Below are 19,892 nucleotides of genomic sequence, written 5' to 3' on the forward strand. Positions count from 1 at the left end.
TTACACAGCCCTCTGTATTTATTAGGCAAAAGAGAGATAGTGAAAAGGGGGGTGGAAGAAGAGGTCAGCTGCTCGGTCCAGAGTAGGGTTTGCAAGACAGCATTCTCTAGATGGCCCAGTGGATAACCTCAAGGAGCTTGGCACTAGGAAGCAATTGCCCTCAGCAAACCTTCTGGCAGCGGAAACAGTCGAGAGTTTGCCCACATCCTGCATTTATGATAAACAGTTTGCTGTTTGATCACACAGCCTCCAGTGGAATGCTGAGTTGGTCACATCCCACGGGCCTTCAGCTCCCAACAGCCCACCACCAGGCCCAGCTAATTTTTTGTGTGTGTTTTTAGTAGAGACAGGGTTTCACCATGTCAGCCAGGCTGGTCTTGAACTTCTGACCTCAAGTGATCCGCCTGCCTTGGCCTCTCAAGAGACCCTATCTCTTAAAAAAGAAAAAAAAAAAAGAGGTTAAGATTGTAAATCCTAAAAAAAAAAAATCAAAAGCAAAATCCTATATGTAGATTTCACAGCATCTTTATTTATAACACTTAAAACCAGGAAAACAGTGCAAATATCTCTCATAGGTGAATGGATAAACAAACTAGTACATCAAATATGTATACTACTCTCTAATATAAACAACTTTCATCTGGTTAGATACATGGTGGTAAAAAAAATAATAATAAAACAATTATTCATCAACTCATATAAACCTTAGGAGTAATTTGCTGAGTGACAAAAATGCCAAAAGCTTACATACTCTCTATCAACAAAAATTTATATAACTTATTTATATAAAATTTACAAAAACCATTTACAAAAACAACTTTATTTTTATCACATTCATGAAATGATGAAAATTATACTGACAGGAGAAAAGTGGTTGGCAGAGTTAGGTTTGGATGGAGTGTAAGCATAAAAAGGTAGCATGAGGAAGTTTGTGTTCATTAAATAGTTTTATGTGGTTGCAGTGGTTACACGAATCTATACATGTAATACAACTTACAAACTAAGAAATAATCATGTAAAACTTAGTCAAATCCCAAATAAGATTAGTTTACTTTATGGTATCCTACCAATGTTGTTTTTTCTGGTTTTGATAATTATGGTTATGTAGGATGTTTTTCCTAGAAGTTGGTTGAAGGATACTAGCAAAGCCTCTAGATTAGTTTGGCAATTTCTTTTGAGTTCAAATTTATTTAAGTTGAAGGTGGTTTTATAAACTGATCATCTGTATAATCTTAGTCAAGCAAGTCCAAATATGTTGTTAATATATTTAACATATTCAGTTTCTTTTTAAACTACTTCAGTTTGCTTAATGGACTATTAAGCTTAGAGCCAAAGACAGGAAAAGAGCTAATCATAATATGGGGTGGTTCTGGGGTATTTCCTGACACCAATAAATTATCTAATTCCCCCACACCAACTGGGTGTTCTACAAGTTAATTCTGACACCAACTTCTCCAGGTTAGTGCAGGCTCCACAAGTTAAGGGGCTGAGTCCAAACTGCCCCCACATCAGACGCCACTCACAAGGACAACCTGCAGTTCTGAATGGTGATAAATTCCGAGTTCCCACTACCCCTACTCAGGTTTGATAATTTGCTACAGGGCTCACAAAACTCAAGAAAACAGTGTACTTTGTTTTACTGGTTATAAAGGACGCAAATCAACACTCAAATGAAGAGGTACATAGAGTAAAGCCTAAAAAGGGTTCCCCTAATCTTAGGAGTCGCTATCCCTATGAAGTTGGGGGTACACCACCCTCCTGGGCTATTTGGAGTTCTCTTAATCTCATTGTCTAATCTCATCTCCAGCCCCCCTCCCCTTCCAGGAGGTGGGAGAAATGGGCACAAAGTTTCCATCCTCTAGTTAACTTGATCTTCCTAGGGAACAGCCCCATTCAGAGGCTGTCTAGGCACCAACCATAAGTCACCTCAGTAGTATAATCAGGTGTAATGAAAAGGGCAGTGCTATGAATAACAACAGCAGCAAAAACCAACCAACCAAACAAAAAAACCCCACTCCTATCACTCATGAAATTCTAAGGGTTTTAGGAGCTCTGTGCCAGGAACCAGGAACAAAGACCAAATGTATTTCTTATTATACCACAATTTTACAAAACAGTAAAAATAAACAGTAATGAGACACAGTATATTATGGAATCATTGGCAAGGCAACTAGAAATGAGGATTAAGGTATCCTGTCTGAAAATGCACACCAGGTGTATTAGCTGATGTTTAAGGTTAAGCACTCAAATATTCATCATTTTCACCACATTTCATGCCTTCATGAGCTCTTGATATTTTGCTAAAGGTGTTCCACATTTATTTGATAGCATGTTCGGAACAATTTTACTTTCTATGTGATCTCCTGACAAATGATGAAGCTGAGTGCGTCACTGAAATCCTACCATTAATACTGTCACCTTATTCTCCAGCGTAAACGTTGACACTCACCGAGGTCATATTTCTGAGTAAAGGCTTTGTCATGGTCATCATATTTCTATCAACAATAAGCTCACTTACATTGAAATCTATGATGACACTGATAATAAAGTCTATCTTTCCACAGACTTTTCCTAGTCTCTGCATTCACAGAATTTATCTCTGTATACTTTTCAGACATATGAGCAGAAATTATTGCTCAAAACATCTCCACATTAATATAGTTTATTCAACATGTTTTCATTGACAGAACATATGAGGTAAAAGACCACTGAAGGCACTACCTTATTTACTGTATTCATCAAGTTGATCTCTAGGGCAAATTATTTTAACTCCTGAGGACAGACACACATCTGTCAACAGGCCGCACCATGTTTATGTTCCAAATGGCTAGAAACACACTGATGTTTAATGAAGTCTGAGTTGCCACAAAAGGCATTTCCATAGTCACTGCACTAGTAGGGTTTTTTTTTTTTTTTTTTTTTTTTTGAGACTGAGTTTCGCTCTGTCACCCAGGCTGGAGTACAGTGGCGTGGTCTCGGCTCACTGCAAGCTCTGCCTCCTGGGTTCACACCATTCTCCTGCCTCAGCCTCCCTAGTAGCTGGGACTACAGGCACCCGCCACCATGCCTGGCTAATTTTTTGTATTTTTAGTGGAGATGGGGTTTCACTTTGTTAGCCAGGATGGTCTTGATCTCCTGACCTCGTGATCCACCTGCCTCGGCCTCCCAAAGTGCTGGGATTACAGGCGTGGGCCACCGTGCCTGGCCTCACTGCACTAGTAGGGTTTTCATTCTGTATGAGTTCACTTGTAAGGAAGGAGCTGTGACTCTTCATTACAGGAGTTTTCAACTTGACTGATTCTACCCATTTCTCTTGTGTGCATTTTCTTATGTTTGACAAGGTTTGATAAGTGGGAGAAGGCTTTCTCACAATCACTGCATCCATACGGCCTCTCTCCTGTATGCGTTCTTTGATGTACATTGAGTACTGACTTTGTGGTGAAAGCTTTTCCACATTCATTGCACTCATAAGGTTTCTCTCCTGTGTGAATTCTCTGATGGGTAATGAGACCATATTTGTGTGAATAGGATTTTCCACACTCAGTACATACAAAGGGAGTCTTTCCTGTATGACATCTCTCATGTTGTATGAGGCATATTTTCTGGCTGAAGGCTTTACCACATTCATTGCATTCATAGGGTTTTTCTCCTGTATGAGTTCGCTGATGTATAATAAGAGTGCGCTTTGTGGTGAAGCCTTTACCACATTCATTGCATATGTAAGATTTCTCTCCTGTATGAGTTCGCTGATGTATAATGAGAGTGCGTTTGACAGTGAAGCCTTTTCCACATTCGCTGCATATGTAAGATTTTTCTCCTGTATGGGAGCGCTGATGTACAATGAGATTGCTCTTCACGGTAAAGCCTTTTCCACATTCACTGCATATATAGGGTTTCTCTCCAGTATGAGTTCGCTGATGTACAACAAGATAGCGTTTCATGGTGAAGCCTTTTCCACATTCACTGCATATATAGGGTTTCTCCCCTGTATGAGTTCGCTGATGTACAATGAGATTGCTCTTCACAGTGAAACCTTTTCCACATTCATTGCACACATAAGGTTTCTCTCCACTATGAGTTCGCTGATGAGCAATTAGATAGCGCTTCATTGTAAAGCCCTTTCCACACTCACTGCACATATAGGATTTCTCTTCTGTATGGGTTTGTTGATGTGCAATGAGACGACTATTCACAGTAGAGCCTTTTCTATATTCATTGGGTATACAGATTTTGTCTCTTGTATTAGTTTTCAGATGCTTAGTGAACAGGACACTTCTGGATAATTTCTCACATTGACCACTTCCAGGATTTTCTGGTATATGAATGTTCTCATGGTAAATGAGCTGAGACTTCCTAAGGAAGGTTTGCTCACATTCAATACATGCATGGGGTTTCTCAATTTTCTGAGTCCTCTGATGCTTAAAGACTTGGAATTTAGTATGGATGCATTTTGCATTTTCAGAAAATCTAGTTTTAGCATGCATACATTCGTGCTTAAGCGTTTTCTCACCTCCAATAAACTCAACAGGGTTATTTATTCCATGTCTTCTCTTCTGGTTTATTAAACTTAAACTTGATTTCAAATTTTTTCTGTACAAGTCAAATGTATCATGATTTTGCACTATAGGAAAATGTGTCTTGCTGAGATGTACAGTATTTCTAAGTGTATTCTGTCCATTGCATTGCTGCACACTCTTCAGAAGTCTTTGGTTTAGAGAGTGCTCTTGCAGAAGACTGTCAGCTTTCCCGATTCCTAAGAAAGAACAGAGTAACAAATTCTTCCATGAGAATTGTATGAGATAAAAATGCTTATGAGGCCGGGCATGGTGGCTCATGCCTGCAATCCCAGCACTTTGGGAGGCTGAGGCAGGCGGATCACGAGGTTAGGAGTTTGAGACCAGCCTGACCAATGTGGTGAAACCCCATCTCTACTAAAAATACAAAATTAGCTGGGCATGGTGGCAGCTACTCCCAGCTACTCAGGAAGCTGAGGCAAGAGAATCGCTTGATCCCACGAGGCCGAGGTTGCAGCGAGCCGAGATTGCCCCATTGCACTCCAGCCGGTGGGGGGACAGAGCGAGATTCAGTCTCAAAAAAAAAAAAAAAAAAAAAAATGCTTATGAGATGATTTGCTGGGGGCTGGCTCTTTATTGTCAACTCCATGATCCCAGTATAAAAGGAAATTATGAAGATATAAGCTGAAATAAGTAAGAATTAGATCCAAGAAAACACAAAAAGTCTTTAAAGCCATAACAACATTAAAAAAGTTATCAGATGGGGAGATGAATATATGGTGGAGTTGCTTAGGTAGCCTCAGATACTTCACATCTGTGACACCTTTCCTTAATGACTACAATAAGACTCCTATAGCCACTGTCCTTGCTGGTTCTCACTTACCTGGACAATTTTTATTCTGGATTTTAGCAACTGTTATCCATGGTTCTTGTCCATGCGCCAACTTGGAGAGTACATCTGGTTTGCTAGTTTGATACCCTGTTCATGAGGAAAGACAAACACAAACATACTGAACTGGAGTCCAATATGTCAAGATGGGAAAATAATACATGAGATAAAGAAAACAATTTCAAAGTAAGCATTCTCTCTTAGAAGAGATTATACCACTTTGGGGTCAGAGAGGGGACTGAAAATGTAACTCTTCCAAACACCACAGTGACTGTAAAGCTTTGATTAGGTGAGCATAGGACAGTGTCTGGGCATTGTAGGCACCTCTAGGTGACACAGGGGAACTATTCTTACCCAGTGATACTAGGTGGTTATAGTTCTCCACCATCACATCCCGGTACAGGTTCTTCTGAGCAGTGTCCAGGAGCTGCCACTCCTCCCAGCTGAATTCCACAGCCACGTCCTCCAGGGTCAGTGATTCCTGTAATTACAAAGTCCTATTTAATATGATATAAACTCCTATTGTTAATATAGAAGGATATATATTTTTTTAATTTCACAATACAGCCTGCATCTATATTCCTTTCTCAAATATACTTTGGTAGGAGCAAAATCCTCTATCTATACATATTAGCACCTATTTCTAAATATTAAACATAGGCAAATGACATCAGGACAAATAAAACATCCCTACATTACTAATGACTTCACGGCCAATATAAGGATCTGTCATGAATAGACTCCACATCTTGAATTCAAAAAATAGTGCTTTTAAATAAATGTAAGAGAAAAGAGGAAACTATATAACTATAAAGCACAAAAGGCCCTTAAAGTTGATTAGATTTTATTTTTTAATTTTTAAAGAGACAGGGTCTTGCTCTGTAGCCCCAAATGCAGTGCAGTGTCACGGTAATAGCTCAATGAAACCTTGAACTCCTAGGCTCAAGCGACCTTCCGACCTCAGCCTCTCAAGCAATTAGGACTACAGGTGGATGCTACTACCAATTTTTGTAGACAGGGTCTTGTTATGTTGACCAGGCTGGTCTTGAAGTCCTGGCCTCAAGTGATCCTCCTGCCTCGGCCTTCCAAAGTGCTGGGATTACAGGTGTGCGCCACTGTGCCCAGCAAAAAAAAACTTCTAACAGAAAAACATATGTACATATGTGTAATAATTGACAGATTAACAGCATATTAGATACTCTGAAGATTATTGGTGAATTGGAATATATAACTGTGGAAATGGCAGAAAATGCAGTACAGAGAAAAAGAGATAAATCATAACAAAGAAGTTAATAAATATGAAATACAGAGTTGCAAGACCCAATGTATGCCCACTTAAGGTTTCTAAAAGGGAAAATAGTGTAATAGAGAAGCAATATCTATTAATAAATATCTAAAACCTAAAATATTTCAGGACTAAATACCTCAAATCTCAAATTCAGAAATCCCAACAAGTTCAGAGCAGGAAGTCACAACTGGTGTGACACATCAGACTGAAACCACCATACATCAAATGCAAAGGGAAAACTATAGAATCATCAAGAGACAAAAGACAGATTACCTACAAAGAAATAACAAAATATACTGATGGCTGACATTTCAATAATAGAATCCAGAAATGTATGGAATACAATCTTCAAAGTCCTGATTCTTGCAACAAAAAAGGCCAATTTTGGACGGCCATTTAGGATTAAAACACATGGCTAGCAGATGACTTGCTGTCTTACAACTGTGATATCAAGGACCTCTTTGTCAACTAAACTGTCATTCTCCTGCTTCACAATAACTTTTCAGAGAACTACAAAGTGTAAAGTAGAGGTAACTAAGATCCAAGGAAATACTGATAAGAGAATCTATCCTATATTACTGTGTGGGATACTACATAGTCAAGAAAGTAGACTCATGAGAGAGCACAACTGCTCAAGTCTGGTCAGCTTATCTCATTCCAAAATCTTTATGTGAGATGTCTATTGACTGGGTAAGTATAAAGTTAAATTTCTACCTCACTCCACTGTCCAAAAGAATTTATTACTGAGTGGAAATCTTGCAGGCCAACTCTTAAGGTGGCCTCTGATAATCTCATTCTCTAGCTGCAGTGACTTCTGACATCAATTACCTGGGTTAGGCCAAACTTCCCAGGTTAAAAGCACAATCCTCCACAAGACTGCCCTCACTTCAGACACAAGCTGCAAGCTTAAGGCTACACAGACCACCCTCAACTCCAATGAGCTGGCTACAAATGTGTGGAGCTACCATGACTCTCTCAGGTTTAATAATTTGATAGAACAACTCAGAGAACCCAAGAAAGTGCTATGTTTACAATTAGCACTTTACTATTGTAAAATGACACAAATCAGAATCAGCTAAAGGAAAATATGCACAGGGTGAGGTCTGGGAAGGTTCCAAACATAAAGCTGCTGACTGTCCTCTCCTCATGGAGTCCTGGGTGGCATTACATCTTCCTGACTACATCATGTAACAGTATTCAAGAGTACTTGCCAACCAGTGAGGCGCACCCAAACTTTGATGTCCAGAGATTTTATTGAGACTTCATTATGTAGGCACAGTTTATTGAAGCATTGCCCATGTAGCTGAGTTCCGTCTCCAGTTCCCTCCCCTTCCTGACTGGTATTACATGGCTCAAAGCCACAACTCTCTAATCACATAGTGCTCTTTTTGGCATGGGCAGCCCCTATCCAGAGTCATGTCACTGCCATAAATTATCTAGGGACCCACTATGAGTCACCACTGTACATATAAACTATTAAATATGAGTGGCCCACTATGAATGACACAGACACTAACTTGGGTAATTACAAGGGTTTAGAGGTTACCTCCCAGGAACGAAAACAAAGGCTAGCCAAATTCTTTATTACACTCTAGGTGATTCCTGCCCTTGTGCAGTACCATCCTCCTGAGTATCAAATGGCCTAAAAGCTTGTTCCTAAAGAAAAGAATACAGCAAAAGTGATGAGATGCCACTTTAAGATTACACTCTTTATGACTTGCATCTTGCTAGCAGAAGCTGTCATTTTCTAGCTTTGATTAAACAATTTGGCACATAGGAGAGGTGCATGTGGCAAAAACTAAAGGTGGGCTTAGACAAACAGACAGGTAGAAACTGAGGACCCCAACAAAACTGCCTCATTTCTCATTCTGGAAATGAATCCTCCCAACAACCACATAAGTGAGCTTAGAAGCGTATCTTTTCCCATTTTAGCCTTCAGATCAGATTCCAACCCAGCTAACACCTTGATTATAACCGCATGAGAGACTGTGAACCAAAGTAGCCAGCTAAGCCTTGCTTTTATTCCTGAGCCACAAAAAAGTGTGAGATTTTTTTTTTAAGTGTTGTTTCAAGTCACTACATTTTGGAGTAATTTGTTAGCTACTAACAGGCAATGAATATAAGATATAAACTTAAGAAGAACTTATGAGGCCAGAAGTCGGGCACATATCTGTAATCCCATTAATTCCAGAGGACAGTTTGAGCCCAGGAGTTTGAGACCAACCTGGGCAACATAGTGAGACCCTGTCTCTACTCTCAACAAAGAACAAAAAATTAGCTGGGTGTGGTAGTGGATGCCTGTGGTCCCAGCTATTCAGGAGGCTAAGGCAGGCAGATAGTACTTGAACCCAGGAGGTTGAGGCTGCAGTGAGCCATGATTGTGCTGCTGCACTCCATCCTGGGGAAGAGAGCGAGTCCCTGTCTCAAATAGAGAAAAAAAAAAGGAATAAAAACATGTTGATGATATAAGTAAAAAGCTTTAAAAAAAAATGGCTCCTGCATGGGAAAAAATATTTTGAACAAGCTAAAAGAGAAGTAAGACTCTAGAAAAATATTTGCAACATATAAAAGAATCAATATCCAGTCAAGATAAACAATTATAAATCAGTAAGACCACAAAAAAATTAAATGAGCAAAGACTAAAGACACTTTATCACAGAATAATCCAAAGAAACAACAAAGAGATGAGAAGGATCTGAACCTCACTGGTGAAACAAGGCAAAATAATACTGGATCATCTAGATCATGGAAAATACACAATTTGATAACATAGTAAGTGTTGGCAAGATTTGCAGCACTGAATGTTCTTTTTGTGCAGTGTTTTCCAACACTAACAACCAATTCTCCAATTATCTAAACATCAACTAGATGTCCAACAATTCAATTCAATTCTGACACTATCTATGTCAGAATCCACAGATTTAAGGGTTCAATCCCACAAGACTGCCCCCTCTTAAGCTCCTCTGCCCGGCTGCCCCACTGTCTGGGAAGTGAGGAGTGCCTCTGCCCAGCCGCCCCATGCCCCCACCACCGCCGCCACCACCACCTTCTGGGAAGTGAGGAGCGACTCTGCCTGGCCCCCTGCACTGCCTGGGAAGTGAGGAGCGCCTTTGTCTGCCTGCTGTGCGACCCTCCAAGTGTGAAGTGACAGCCTGTGTGTTTTTTCTGCCCTCCCCAAGTTTGCATTTGACATTAAAGTTTACTTTTCAATTAAAAGTTTTAAATTGGAGAATATATATTTAAAAATAAATAAATAAATAAATAAACTGCCTCCTCTTAAGATGCCAGTCACCAGTCCTGGGCTACCAGTTTCTGACTAACTGGCTATAAATTTGGGGCTCCCACAAACCCCTCCTCAGGTCTGATAATTTACTAGAACAGCTCATAGAAGTCAAGAAACACTTTACTTATGGTACCTAGTTAATAATAAAGGATATAACTCAGGAACAGCCAGATTGAAGAAATGCATAGGGCGAGATATAGAAGAGGGCATCCAAGCTTCCATTCCCCCCTGGGTGTGGCATCCTCCCAGCACCCTGATACGTTCACCAACCTGAAGCTTGTTCAAGAGTTCAAAAAATTAGCTGGGCGTGGTGGCGGGTATCTATAGTCCCAGCTACTCGGGAGGTTGAGGCAGGAGAATGGCGCGAACCCAGGGGCGGAGCTTGCAGTGAGCCGAGATCGCACCACTGCACTCCAGCCTGGGTGACAGAGTCAGACGCGGTCTATTTAAAAAAAAAAAAAAAAACTCGCAGCCTGGGCGACAGAGCAAAACTCTGTCTCAAAAAAATAGTTATAACAAATAAAACTCTTTCTTTTTTTTGAGACGGAGTCTGACTCTGTCACCCAGGCTGGAGTGCAGTGGCGCGATCTCAGCTCACTGCAACCTCCACCTCCCGGGTTCAAGGGATTCTCTTGCCTCAGCCTCCCGAGTAGCTGTGACTACAGGCGTCTGCCACCACGCCCAGCTAATTTTTGTATTTTTAGTAGCGACAGGGTTGTTGGCCAGGATGGTCTCGATCTCTTGACCTCATGATCCGCCCAGGATTACAGGCGCGAGCCACCAAGCCCGGCCTGTTCAAGAGTTTTTATAGAACTTACTCTCCAGTCCATTCTTCCTTTCAGTTCCAATCCTCTAATTGCTTAGTCTTTCTGGGGACCAGTCTCATCCTGACACTATCTAGCGGTCTCATAATTAGTCACCTTATGAGCAGAAACTCAGGTGTATCACAGGGGCTCCTTATGAATAACAAAAGACACACCTATTCCTCAGGAAGAAATTCCAAGGGTTTTAAGCATACTGTGCCATGAACTGGGAACAATGACCAAATATACTTCTTATCCATGTCACTTTCTATATACCAGACTGTGAAAAATAAATATACATTTGGTCTCTGCCCTCCAAATCTTTAGAATTGCTGAAGTGTCTTTTATATATGCTATTGAGATTACTGGTGCCTGGGGCTCTTCCATGGCCTCAGGAAGGGAGCTGGTTGCCAGGTGAACCAACCTTGTGATAGACAGTTGAAACTTTCAGTCCCACCTCTCCAACCAACCCCTGACCTCTGTGGAAGGGAGAGGTGATGGAAATTGAGCTTACCACCAATAGTTAATGAATTAATAAATTATGCCTATGTAATGAATCCACAATAAAAGGTTGAGGTTGAGAGCTTCCAGGCTGCTGAACATATGGCAGTCCTGGGAGGGTAGAACACCCAGAGAGGGCATGGAAGCTCTGTGGCCCTTCCCCATTATCTGGACCTATGCATCTTTTCCAACTGGCTGTTCCTGAGTTGTACCCTTTCATAATAAGCCAGTAATCTAGTAAATAAACTGTCTTCCTGCATTTTTTGAGCCTTCTGGCAGATGAATAGATCTGAGAAGGGGGTTGTGAGGACATCCAATTGGTAGCCAAGTCGAATAGAAGTTGTGAGTAACCTGGGGACCCAGCACTTTTCAGGGGGGCAGGCTTGTGGGACTGAGCCCTCAACCTGTGGGGTCTGTCCTAAGTCCAGGCAATTAGTGTCAGAATTGAGTAAATTTTAGAATATCTAATAGGCATGGAGAATTGAATTGATGTGTAGGAAAAACCCCACATATCTGTTGTCAGAAACACTGTCTGAGGATAGAGAGTAAAACTGTTGTTCCTGCACATAGATACTCTTCTAAATGCTTTATATAGATTAACTCATTTTATGTCCTAACTTACTACATAGGTGCCATATCATTATCCCTCTTACAGATGAGAAAACTGGGTACATATGCTAAATGAAGTATGCGAGGTCACACAGCTGGCAACTGGCTCCAGAGTCAACACTTTTGACCATATGCCACGCTAACCATAAAGTGGAATGTACATTTTGACAGCAACTGAAAGTATGCATTAAAATAAAAAATGACTACATCCTATAATTGATTTATCTGTAAATACTGATATAATTTCACAAAATTATCCTCAAGTAATACTGATATAATTTCATAAAAAAAGCCACTAACACGACCATGTAAAACCTTGTTCATAGTCATGTGGTTTATAATAACATGCCTAAAAAAAAAAAAAAAAAAAAGGTGGGCACAGTGGCTTATGCCTGTAATCCCAGCACTTTGGGAGGCCAAGGCGGGCAGATCATGAGGTCAGGAGATCAAGACCATCCTGGCTAACACAGTGAAACTCCATCTCTACTAAAAATACAAAAAATTAGCCAGGCGTGGTGGCGGGCACCCGTAGTTCCAACTACTTGGGAAGCTGAGGCAGGAGAATTGTGTGAACCTGGGAGGCGGAGCTTGCAGTGAACCAAGACTACGCCACTGCACTCCAGCCTGGGCAACAGAGCAAGACTCCATCTCAAAATAAATAAATTATTTAATTAATTAAAAAAAAAAGTTGGTTGGCAGGCATCAGCATGCAAAAAATGCCAATATACCAAAAATGGTCTGGAGTATGTACATTAAAATGACACCCATAGTTCCTTCTTAAGAGGTGATTCATGTATCATTGTAATGGTCAAAAGTTGAACTACCAAGAAAGCATGCATTCTTTCATATTGAGTCTACTTTTTTTTCCTTCTTTTTGAGACAGGGTCTTACTTTGTCACCCAGGTTGGAGTGCAGTGGTACAAACATGGCTCACTGTAGCCTCATTCTCCTCAGCTCTAGCAGTTCTCCCACCTCAGCCTCCCGAGTAGCTGGGACTACAGGTGTGCACCACCACACCCAGCTAATTTTTGTATTTTTTGTAGAGACGGGGTTTTACCATGTTGCCCAGGCTGGTCTTGAACTCCTGAGCTCAGGCAATCCAGAATCTACTTCTTTTTTTTTTTTTTTTGAGACGGAGTCTCGCTCTGTCGCCCAGGCTGGAGTGCAGTGGCGCGATCTCAGCTCACTGCAAGCTCCGCCTCCCGGGTTCACGCCATTCTCCTGCCTCAGCCTCCCGAGTAGCTGGGACTACAGGCGCTGCCACCACGCCCGGCTAGTTTTTTGTATTTTTAGTAGAGACGGGGTTTCACCGTGTTAGCCAGGATGGTCTCGATCTCCTGACCTCGTGATCCGCCCACCTCGGCCTCCCAAAGTGCTGGGATTACAGGCGTGAGCCACCGCGCCCGGCCCAGAATCTACTTCTTAAGGCAGAATGAACCCCCACCTCTACTCCCAAAAGCAATCTAAGTTAATTTCTCCCTAGAACAAAATTATTCCAGTATATACTTCCTTAAATTCAACTGACATTTTCAGGCCACCATAAATCTATCAAAAAATCAAAGGGAAAATATAACAAACCAAAAATCACCTGGGTCTTGATCATTTTCTTCTGTGCTCAGAAAATAGTGGAAAACATGGACTATACGTCTTTGTCTCTTCTGCATTTGCCATGAAGTTTTCCTAGTCAGAAATATTAGTGTCCACTTAAAGTTGTCCCCGGAAATTATGATATCCAAGGCCAGCAACCTCCCTCTTCTTCCTTCATTGCTTCACTTGAGTTATCTTGCTTCTGGGAGCCAGGACCTAAGGACTGATAAACAAAATGGCTGTAAGTGTACATTCACCCTGGGTCCGGTCGTCGTCACTGCTGCTCTGCACTTACCTTAAATAAAAGACCCTAATATTCCTAACAGTTTCTTTATTTGGTGCCTCAGAGGTTTTCATGGTTCTAAATGTGTGAAAGCTATGCCTTTCTTTTGTGAAGCAGAAGTGGCATGACTATTATAGAGAAGGTGGGCAAGCAGAACTGGCACAGTACAATGCCTTAGAGGCAGGTGAATTCCCAGACAGATCAATTTTAGGAAAGAGAACACATGGAAGGCTCCAAGAATGTCTTTAAAAAGCATGTGTGTCCATGTACTGGTTCAAAAGTCTCTATAAGCTCTATGGGTATACATACCTCATGTCAAGACCAATGTACTAAGCAAATCGTAAGAACTGTCTCATTTTCACATTATGCGCTAAAGGATTAACTTTACCCAAGAGAGGTTTGTCCTTTGCCCACAGTTTCTATGAGGCAAACTCTAAGACTTTGGAATATGCTGCTTGATAAAACTGTCTTTGGTTATCAGGGCAATTTGAGTCATGCGAAATTGTCTATCCTAATAATGTGATTTACTATGGGAGGCCTTGGACCACGTGGTATTAGTTTGATATATGGAGGAGCTGGAGATTGAAGTCAGCCACATAGGCAGTCAATTGTGTGTATGTTAACTGATACCCAATAAAAATTCTGGACACCTGTAGGGAAAAGAAAGCGAGATCAGACTGTTACTGTGTCTGTGTAGAAAGAAGTAGACATAAGAGACTCCATTTCGTTCTGTACTAAGAAAAATTCTTCTGCCTTGAGATGCTGTTAATCTGTAACCCTAGCCCCAACCCTGTGCTCACAGAGATATGTGCTGTGTTGACTCAAGGTTTAATGGATTTAGGGCTATGCAGGTTGTGCTTTGTTAAAAAAGTGCTTGAAGGCAGTATGCTTGGTAAAAGTCATCTCCATTCTCTAATCTCAAGTACCCAGGGACACAGTGCACTGTGGAAGGCCGCAGGGACCTCTGCCTAGGAAAGCCAGGTATTGTCCAAGGTTTCTCCCCACTGAGATAGCCTGAGATGTGGCCTCATGGGAAGGGAAAGACCTGACCATCCCCCATCCCGACACCCATAAAGGAACTGTGCTGAGGAGGATTAGTGAAAGAGGAAGTCCTCTTTGCAGTTGAGATAAGAGGAAGGCATCTGTCTCCTGCACGTCCCTCTGCAATGGAATGTCTCGGTGTAAAACCCGATTGTTATGTTCTATTTACTAAGATAGGAGAAAACCGCCTTAGGGCTGGAGGTGAGCCAAGCTAGTGGCAATGCTGCTGTTTTATGTATGTGCACATCAAAGTATAGCACCTTTTCTTAACCTTGTTTATGACACAGAGACATTTGTTCACATGTTTTCCTGCTGACCCTCTCCCCACCATTACCCTATTGTCGTGCCACTTGCCCCTCTCCGAGATGGTAGAGATAATCATCAATAAATACTGAGGGAACTCAGAGACCACTGCCGGTGCAGTGCGGTTCCTCCATATGCTGAGCGCGGGTCCCCCGGGCCCACTTTTCTTTCTCTATACTTTGTCTCTGTGTCTCTTTCTTTTCTCAGTCTCTCGTCCCACCTGACGAGAAATGCCCACAGGTGTGGAGGAGCAGGCCACCCCTTCAGACACCAAGGCCTAGGTGAGTGGCAACAATGGTTACAATGGCTGGCAATAATAATATAAGGGTGTATATATAAGGATATGATAATTTAAAAACATATGAAGCAAAACAGAATGAGAGAGGATTAGACAATTCAACAATAATAACTGAAGACTGCATTACCGTACTTGCAATAATAAAGAAAACAAATAGAAACTCGGCAAGGATACTGAAAACTTGAACAACATAATCAACCAACTATACTTAACTAACATTTAACACTACACTCAACAGCAGTAAAATAAACTTTTTTTTCAAGAGTACATGTTGTATTCTCCAGGATAAGACCATGTGCTGGAATATAAAACAAGTGTCAATATATTCTAAATATATTTTCCAACCACAACAATTTAATTAGAAATCAATGTCAGAATGAAATTTAGAAGATATCCAAATATTTGGAAATAAAATAGCACAGATCTGAATAACCATGGTTAAACAGAAAATCATGAGCCAGGCACGGTGGCTCACGCCTGTAACCCCAGCACTTTGGGAGGTTGAGATAGGTGGAACACTTGAGGCCAGGAGTCCCAGACCAGACTGGTCAACATGGTGAAACCCCAAGTCTACTAAAAATACAAAAAATTAGCCAGGCACGGTGGCGCGTGCCTGTAATCCCAGCTATTCAGGAGGCCGAGATGGAAGAATCACTTGAACCCTGGAGGTGGGAGCAGAGACGGCGCCATTGCACTCCAGCAAGGGCAAGAGCAAGACCCTGTCTCAAAAAAAAAAAAAAAAAAAAAAGAGGGGAAAAAGAAAATCACATGGGAAATTGGACATATTTTGAACTGATTGGAAACAGAAACACAACATAAACATTAATTAGCTGTCCCTAAAGGAGTTGTTTTAAAAAAATAACTTTAAATCAGAAAAGAAAGAAAACCTGTATCAGAAAACACCCTCAAATGATTACTCATTGTCCAAACTGAGAAACTAGAAAACGAGGAGCAATTAAAACACAAAACAATTTGACTGAAAAAATAAACAGGAAAGTGGAAATCAGTGAAAAAAAAAAAATTTTTTTTTGAAAAGTGTCCAACAAAGAATATGAAAAGTGACTGAAAAGATCAATAAAATTGATACTCATTAACTAGACTGATCAAGAAAAAAAGACACAAGTTACCTTGTGTCTAAAGAAAGACATAGCTTTCGGCTGAGCGCGGTGGCTCACGCCTGTAATCTCAGCACTTCGGGAGGCCAAGGCGGGCAGATCACGAGGTTGGGAGATGCAGACCATCCTGGCTAACACGCTGAAACCCCGAAACCCCGTCTCTACTAAAAATACCAAAAAAAAAAAAAAAAATTAGGCGTGGTGGCGGGTGCCTGTAGTCCCAGCTACTCGGGAGGCTGAGGCAGGAGAATGGCGTGAACCCGGGAGGCGGAGCTTGCAGTGAGCCGAGATCGCGCCACTGCACACCAGCCTGGGCGACAGAGCGAGACTCGTCTCAAAAAAAAAAAAAATTAAAAAAAAAAAAAGGCAGAGCTTTCACACATTTAGAACCTTGTTTTATTGCCCCAGGGTGTAAAAGGCTCCGAGGCACCAAATAAAGGAAGTAGAAATATCAGGGTCCTTTATTTAAGATAAGTGCACAGCAGCAGTGACAATCAGGAATATAACATCACTGCTGGCTCTACAAAACTTAAACAGCTTACGAAGTGACGTCATGAATTTTACGTCACAGATCTGTCTCCATATGAGAAGAGTGGCAATGTGGGAAGACAAAAAAGTTTTTGGTGGCCGGGCGCGGTGGCTCAAGCCTGTAATCCCAGCACTTTGGGAGGCCGAGACGGGCGGATCACGAGGTCAGGAGATCGAGACCATCCTGGCTAATATGGTGAAACCCCGTCTCTACTAAAAATACAAAAAACTAGCCGGGCGAGGTGGTGGGCGCCTGTAGTCCCAGCTACTCGGGAGGCTGAGGCAGGAGAATGGCGTAAACCCGCGAGGCGGAGCTTGCAGTGAGCTGAGATCCGGCCACTGCACTCCAGCCTGGGCGACAAAGCGAGACTCCGTCTCAAAAAAAAAAAAAAAAAAAAAAAGTTTTTGGTAAGGACTGCGGGGACGGACTTGAACTGGATGGAGGGAAGTCGATTTGAGCAGGGGAAAATGAAGCCTTCAAGTCTGTCCCCGCATTCAAGGTTTTAACCGATTATCAAAGGGCTCTGGACCTCCTCACACACTGACAGTCCCTACCAGGCTTCTCCGTGACTCAGCCCCATATTAAATCCAATATGAAACCCCAAACATCTAGGAAACCGAGAGGACATCTCCCCAACCCAGACATCTCTAAGGCTGAGCTCCACATTAAATTGTGACCCTGAACCAGGCCCCCGCGTTCACAGGTACAAACTTCTCACTCCAGTTCCCAATCACTGAGCCCCACAAACCAAGTGACTCACAAGGACCTCAAACCCAGACAGCGTCGGACTCGAAGCTGATTTCCTCAGACTCTTCACCCCTACAGCCAAAGGCCCAGTCATTAACGCCCCGCTTCCTCAGCGACTGCGTTCAAATACAGCCCCAACCTGGATGCTCCAGGCACCATCGGGTACACAGACCTACAGCCCCGAGTCCATGTCCAGAACACGACTCACCCGAGCCCGAACCTCTCCAGACACCACTAGCAGCGACAAAACGCCGCATCCACGTCCGAAACCGCTTCCAATTCACACACGCTCCTGCGCGGCTTCCCGGACGCTGAGCGGTGACGACGATGAAGTGAGGCGAGAACCATGGAGCCTGCCTGGCATCGCGAGTTCAGACTGCGGGCGCCGCTCTATGAGGTCACAGGGCTGCGCCCGTGGCAGCGTTTCTGACAGAAGCGGCCATAATGGCTGTGGAAATCACTCTTGGCCACCCCAGTGCCTTTCTCAATTCGTTGCGAGGGACACTCAAGAGTCGGGTGCCCAGCCAAGGCCAGCACGGCGCAGTGGCATTCTATTCAGCCGGCTGGGGAGAAAAAGATGGCGGCACCCTCTGTGCCCGTTATAGCTGAGAGTGGAGCCTTAGCTGGAGCACCATGGGCACGGCCATCTTAGAGGAAGGCAGCAGCCATACGGCAGAGAAAATGCTTAGATCCAGGACAATTGGAAAAATAAACAAGGTTTGAAGAAACCACGGTGCTGGCCAGGAAGCGGTCACAGAATTGCCAAAACCAGTGGTCACTGAAAGTGTTAGATTTGGGGATAGGACGGGGGTTGTGGACTGGGTAAGGCTTTTGTAGGTTAGATTAGACGCTGACTAGATGGACGAAGCCGAGAATAGGAGTGATGCTCCATTAAGTGCTAATACCCACATGGGGCTTGCTATAAAACAGTGGGGAAGGGGAAGAAGAGGTGAAGGTGCAACTGTGTTAGTATCTACATGTTTCCTTCCAGAAGTAAAGGAAGATGACAGTGGGGCACTTCAGAATATGAAATTATTAGAATGCGATCATCCTACTTTGCCATGTTTCCAGATTGTTTTAAAAGTAACACTTAAGAAATGTTAGTTCTATTTTTGCAGATGTTGGCGTTGTAACTGTAGAAGATTTAAGTAAATACTGCCTTGTTGGAAGGCAACCTAGAGCCAATTTAATTTTTTCGTTTTCTTTGACAGCAATTCTAAAAGTTATTTGGTGAAAAGCTATCTTAATATTAACCACAACTTTGTAATTTACAAAAAAAAGGGAATTACAATGAGAGATGAATACTTTGGTAAATTATGGAACATCTGCTCAACTGTAAGAGTATATATCAATTTAAAAGAATATACTACAATTGTTTATAAAAAAAGGAAGGAGGGCCGGGCGCGGTGGCTCAAGCCTGTAATCCCAGCACTTTGGGAGGCCGAGACGGGCGGATCACGAGGTCAGGAGATCGAGACCGTCCTGGCTAACACAGTGAAACCCCATCTCTACTAAAAAATACAAAAAAACTAGCCGGGCGAGGTGGCGGGCGCCTGTAGTCCCAGCTACTCGGGGGGCTGAGGCAGGAGAATGGCGTAAACCCGGGAGGCGGAGCTTGCAGTGAGCTGAGATCCGGCCATAGCACTCCAGCCTGGGCGACAGAGCGAGACTCCGTCTCCAAAAAAAAAAAAAAAAAGGAAGGATAACTGTATTCGTCACAGGACAAAAAATGATCTGCAGGATAGTATATATTTTATGGTCTTGTAATTGGAAGAAATCATAAACATCTTTTGGAAAATTGTGATTGGTTAAACAAGACATTTAGTTTGAATTAATATTGTTTGTGTTTATAGGTAGAGAATGCCATGTTTTTGCTTGGAAAATATTCCCAATTTGTACTTCTTAATTTTAATATCTTCGTATCATAATCATGAATATCTATATTATAAAACAGATGTTGATCTTAGAAAAAAATTAGGTATGATGATGTATAAGTTCATGGCATGATAAATGCAAAATAGGCTGTTTTCTTTCAGAAAGTATACTCATGCATTTGAAAAATTCTGGAGAATATACTAACAATATTTGACTCTTCCATACAA

General features: G+C 42.1%; 1 protein-coding gene and 1 long non-coding RNA gene across 2 annotated transcripts; one reads left to right on the forward strand and one right to left on the reverse strand.

The window, feature by feature from the left end:
* Nucleotides 1–509: 509 nt before the first annotated feature.
* On the reverse strand, nucleotides 510–18,124 carry ZNF614 (zinc finger protein 614). Its single transcript, XM_001115160.5, has 5 exons — nucleotides 17,999–18,124; nucleotides 13,476–13,697; nucleotides 5,758–5,884; nucleotides 5,398–5,493; nucleotides 510–4,753 (listed from the first exon to the last, which is right to left on the reverse strand). The coding sequence occupies exons 2-5, from the start codon at nucleotides 13,488–13,490 to the stop codon at nucleotides 3,243–3,245; spliced, it is 1,749 nt and encodes a 582-aa protein (XP_001115160.4). The 5' UTR covers nucleotides 13,491–13,697; nucleotides 17,999–18,124; the 3' UTR covers nucleotides 510–3,242.
* Nucleotides 5,897–9,372, forward strand: LOC144337331 (uncharacterized). The gene is made up of 2 exons (XR_013410305.1): nucleotides 5,897–6,391; nucleotides 6,509–9,372. It is a non-coding gene; the product is annotated as an uncharacterized LOC144337331 (long non-coding RNA).
* Nucleotides 18,125–19,892: the final 1,768 nt, after the last annotated feature.

This window comes from Macaca mulatta, chromosome 19 (genome assembly GCF_049350105.2).
Source record: "Macaca mulatta isolate MMU2019108-1 chromosome 19, T2T-MMU8v2.0, whole genome shotgun sequence".
Lineage (NCBI taxonomy): Eukaryota > Metazoa > Chordata > Mammalia > Primates > Cercopithecidae > Macaca > Macaca mulatta.

Coding starts and splice junctions, on each gene's coding strand:
- ZNF614 (XM_001115160.5), bottom strand. Junction 5,494..5,757: donor TAACCACCTAGTATCACTGG/GTAAGAATAGTT, acceptor CCTCATGAACAG/GGTATCAAACTAGCAAACCA. Junction 4,754..5,397: donor CCAGAATAAAAATTGTCCAG/GTAAGTGAGAAC, acceptor GTTCTTTCTTAG/GAATCGGGAAAGCTGACAGT.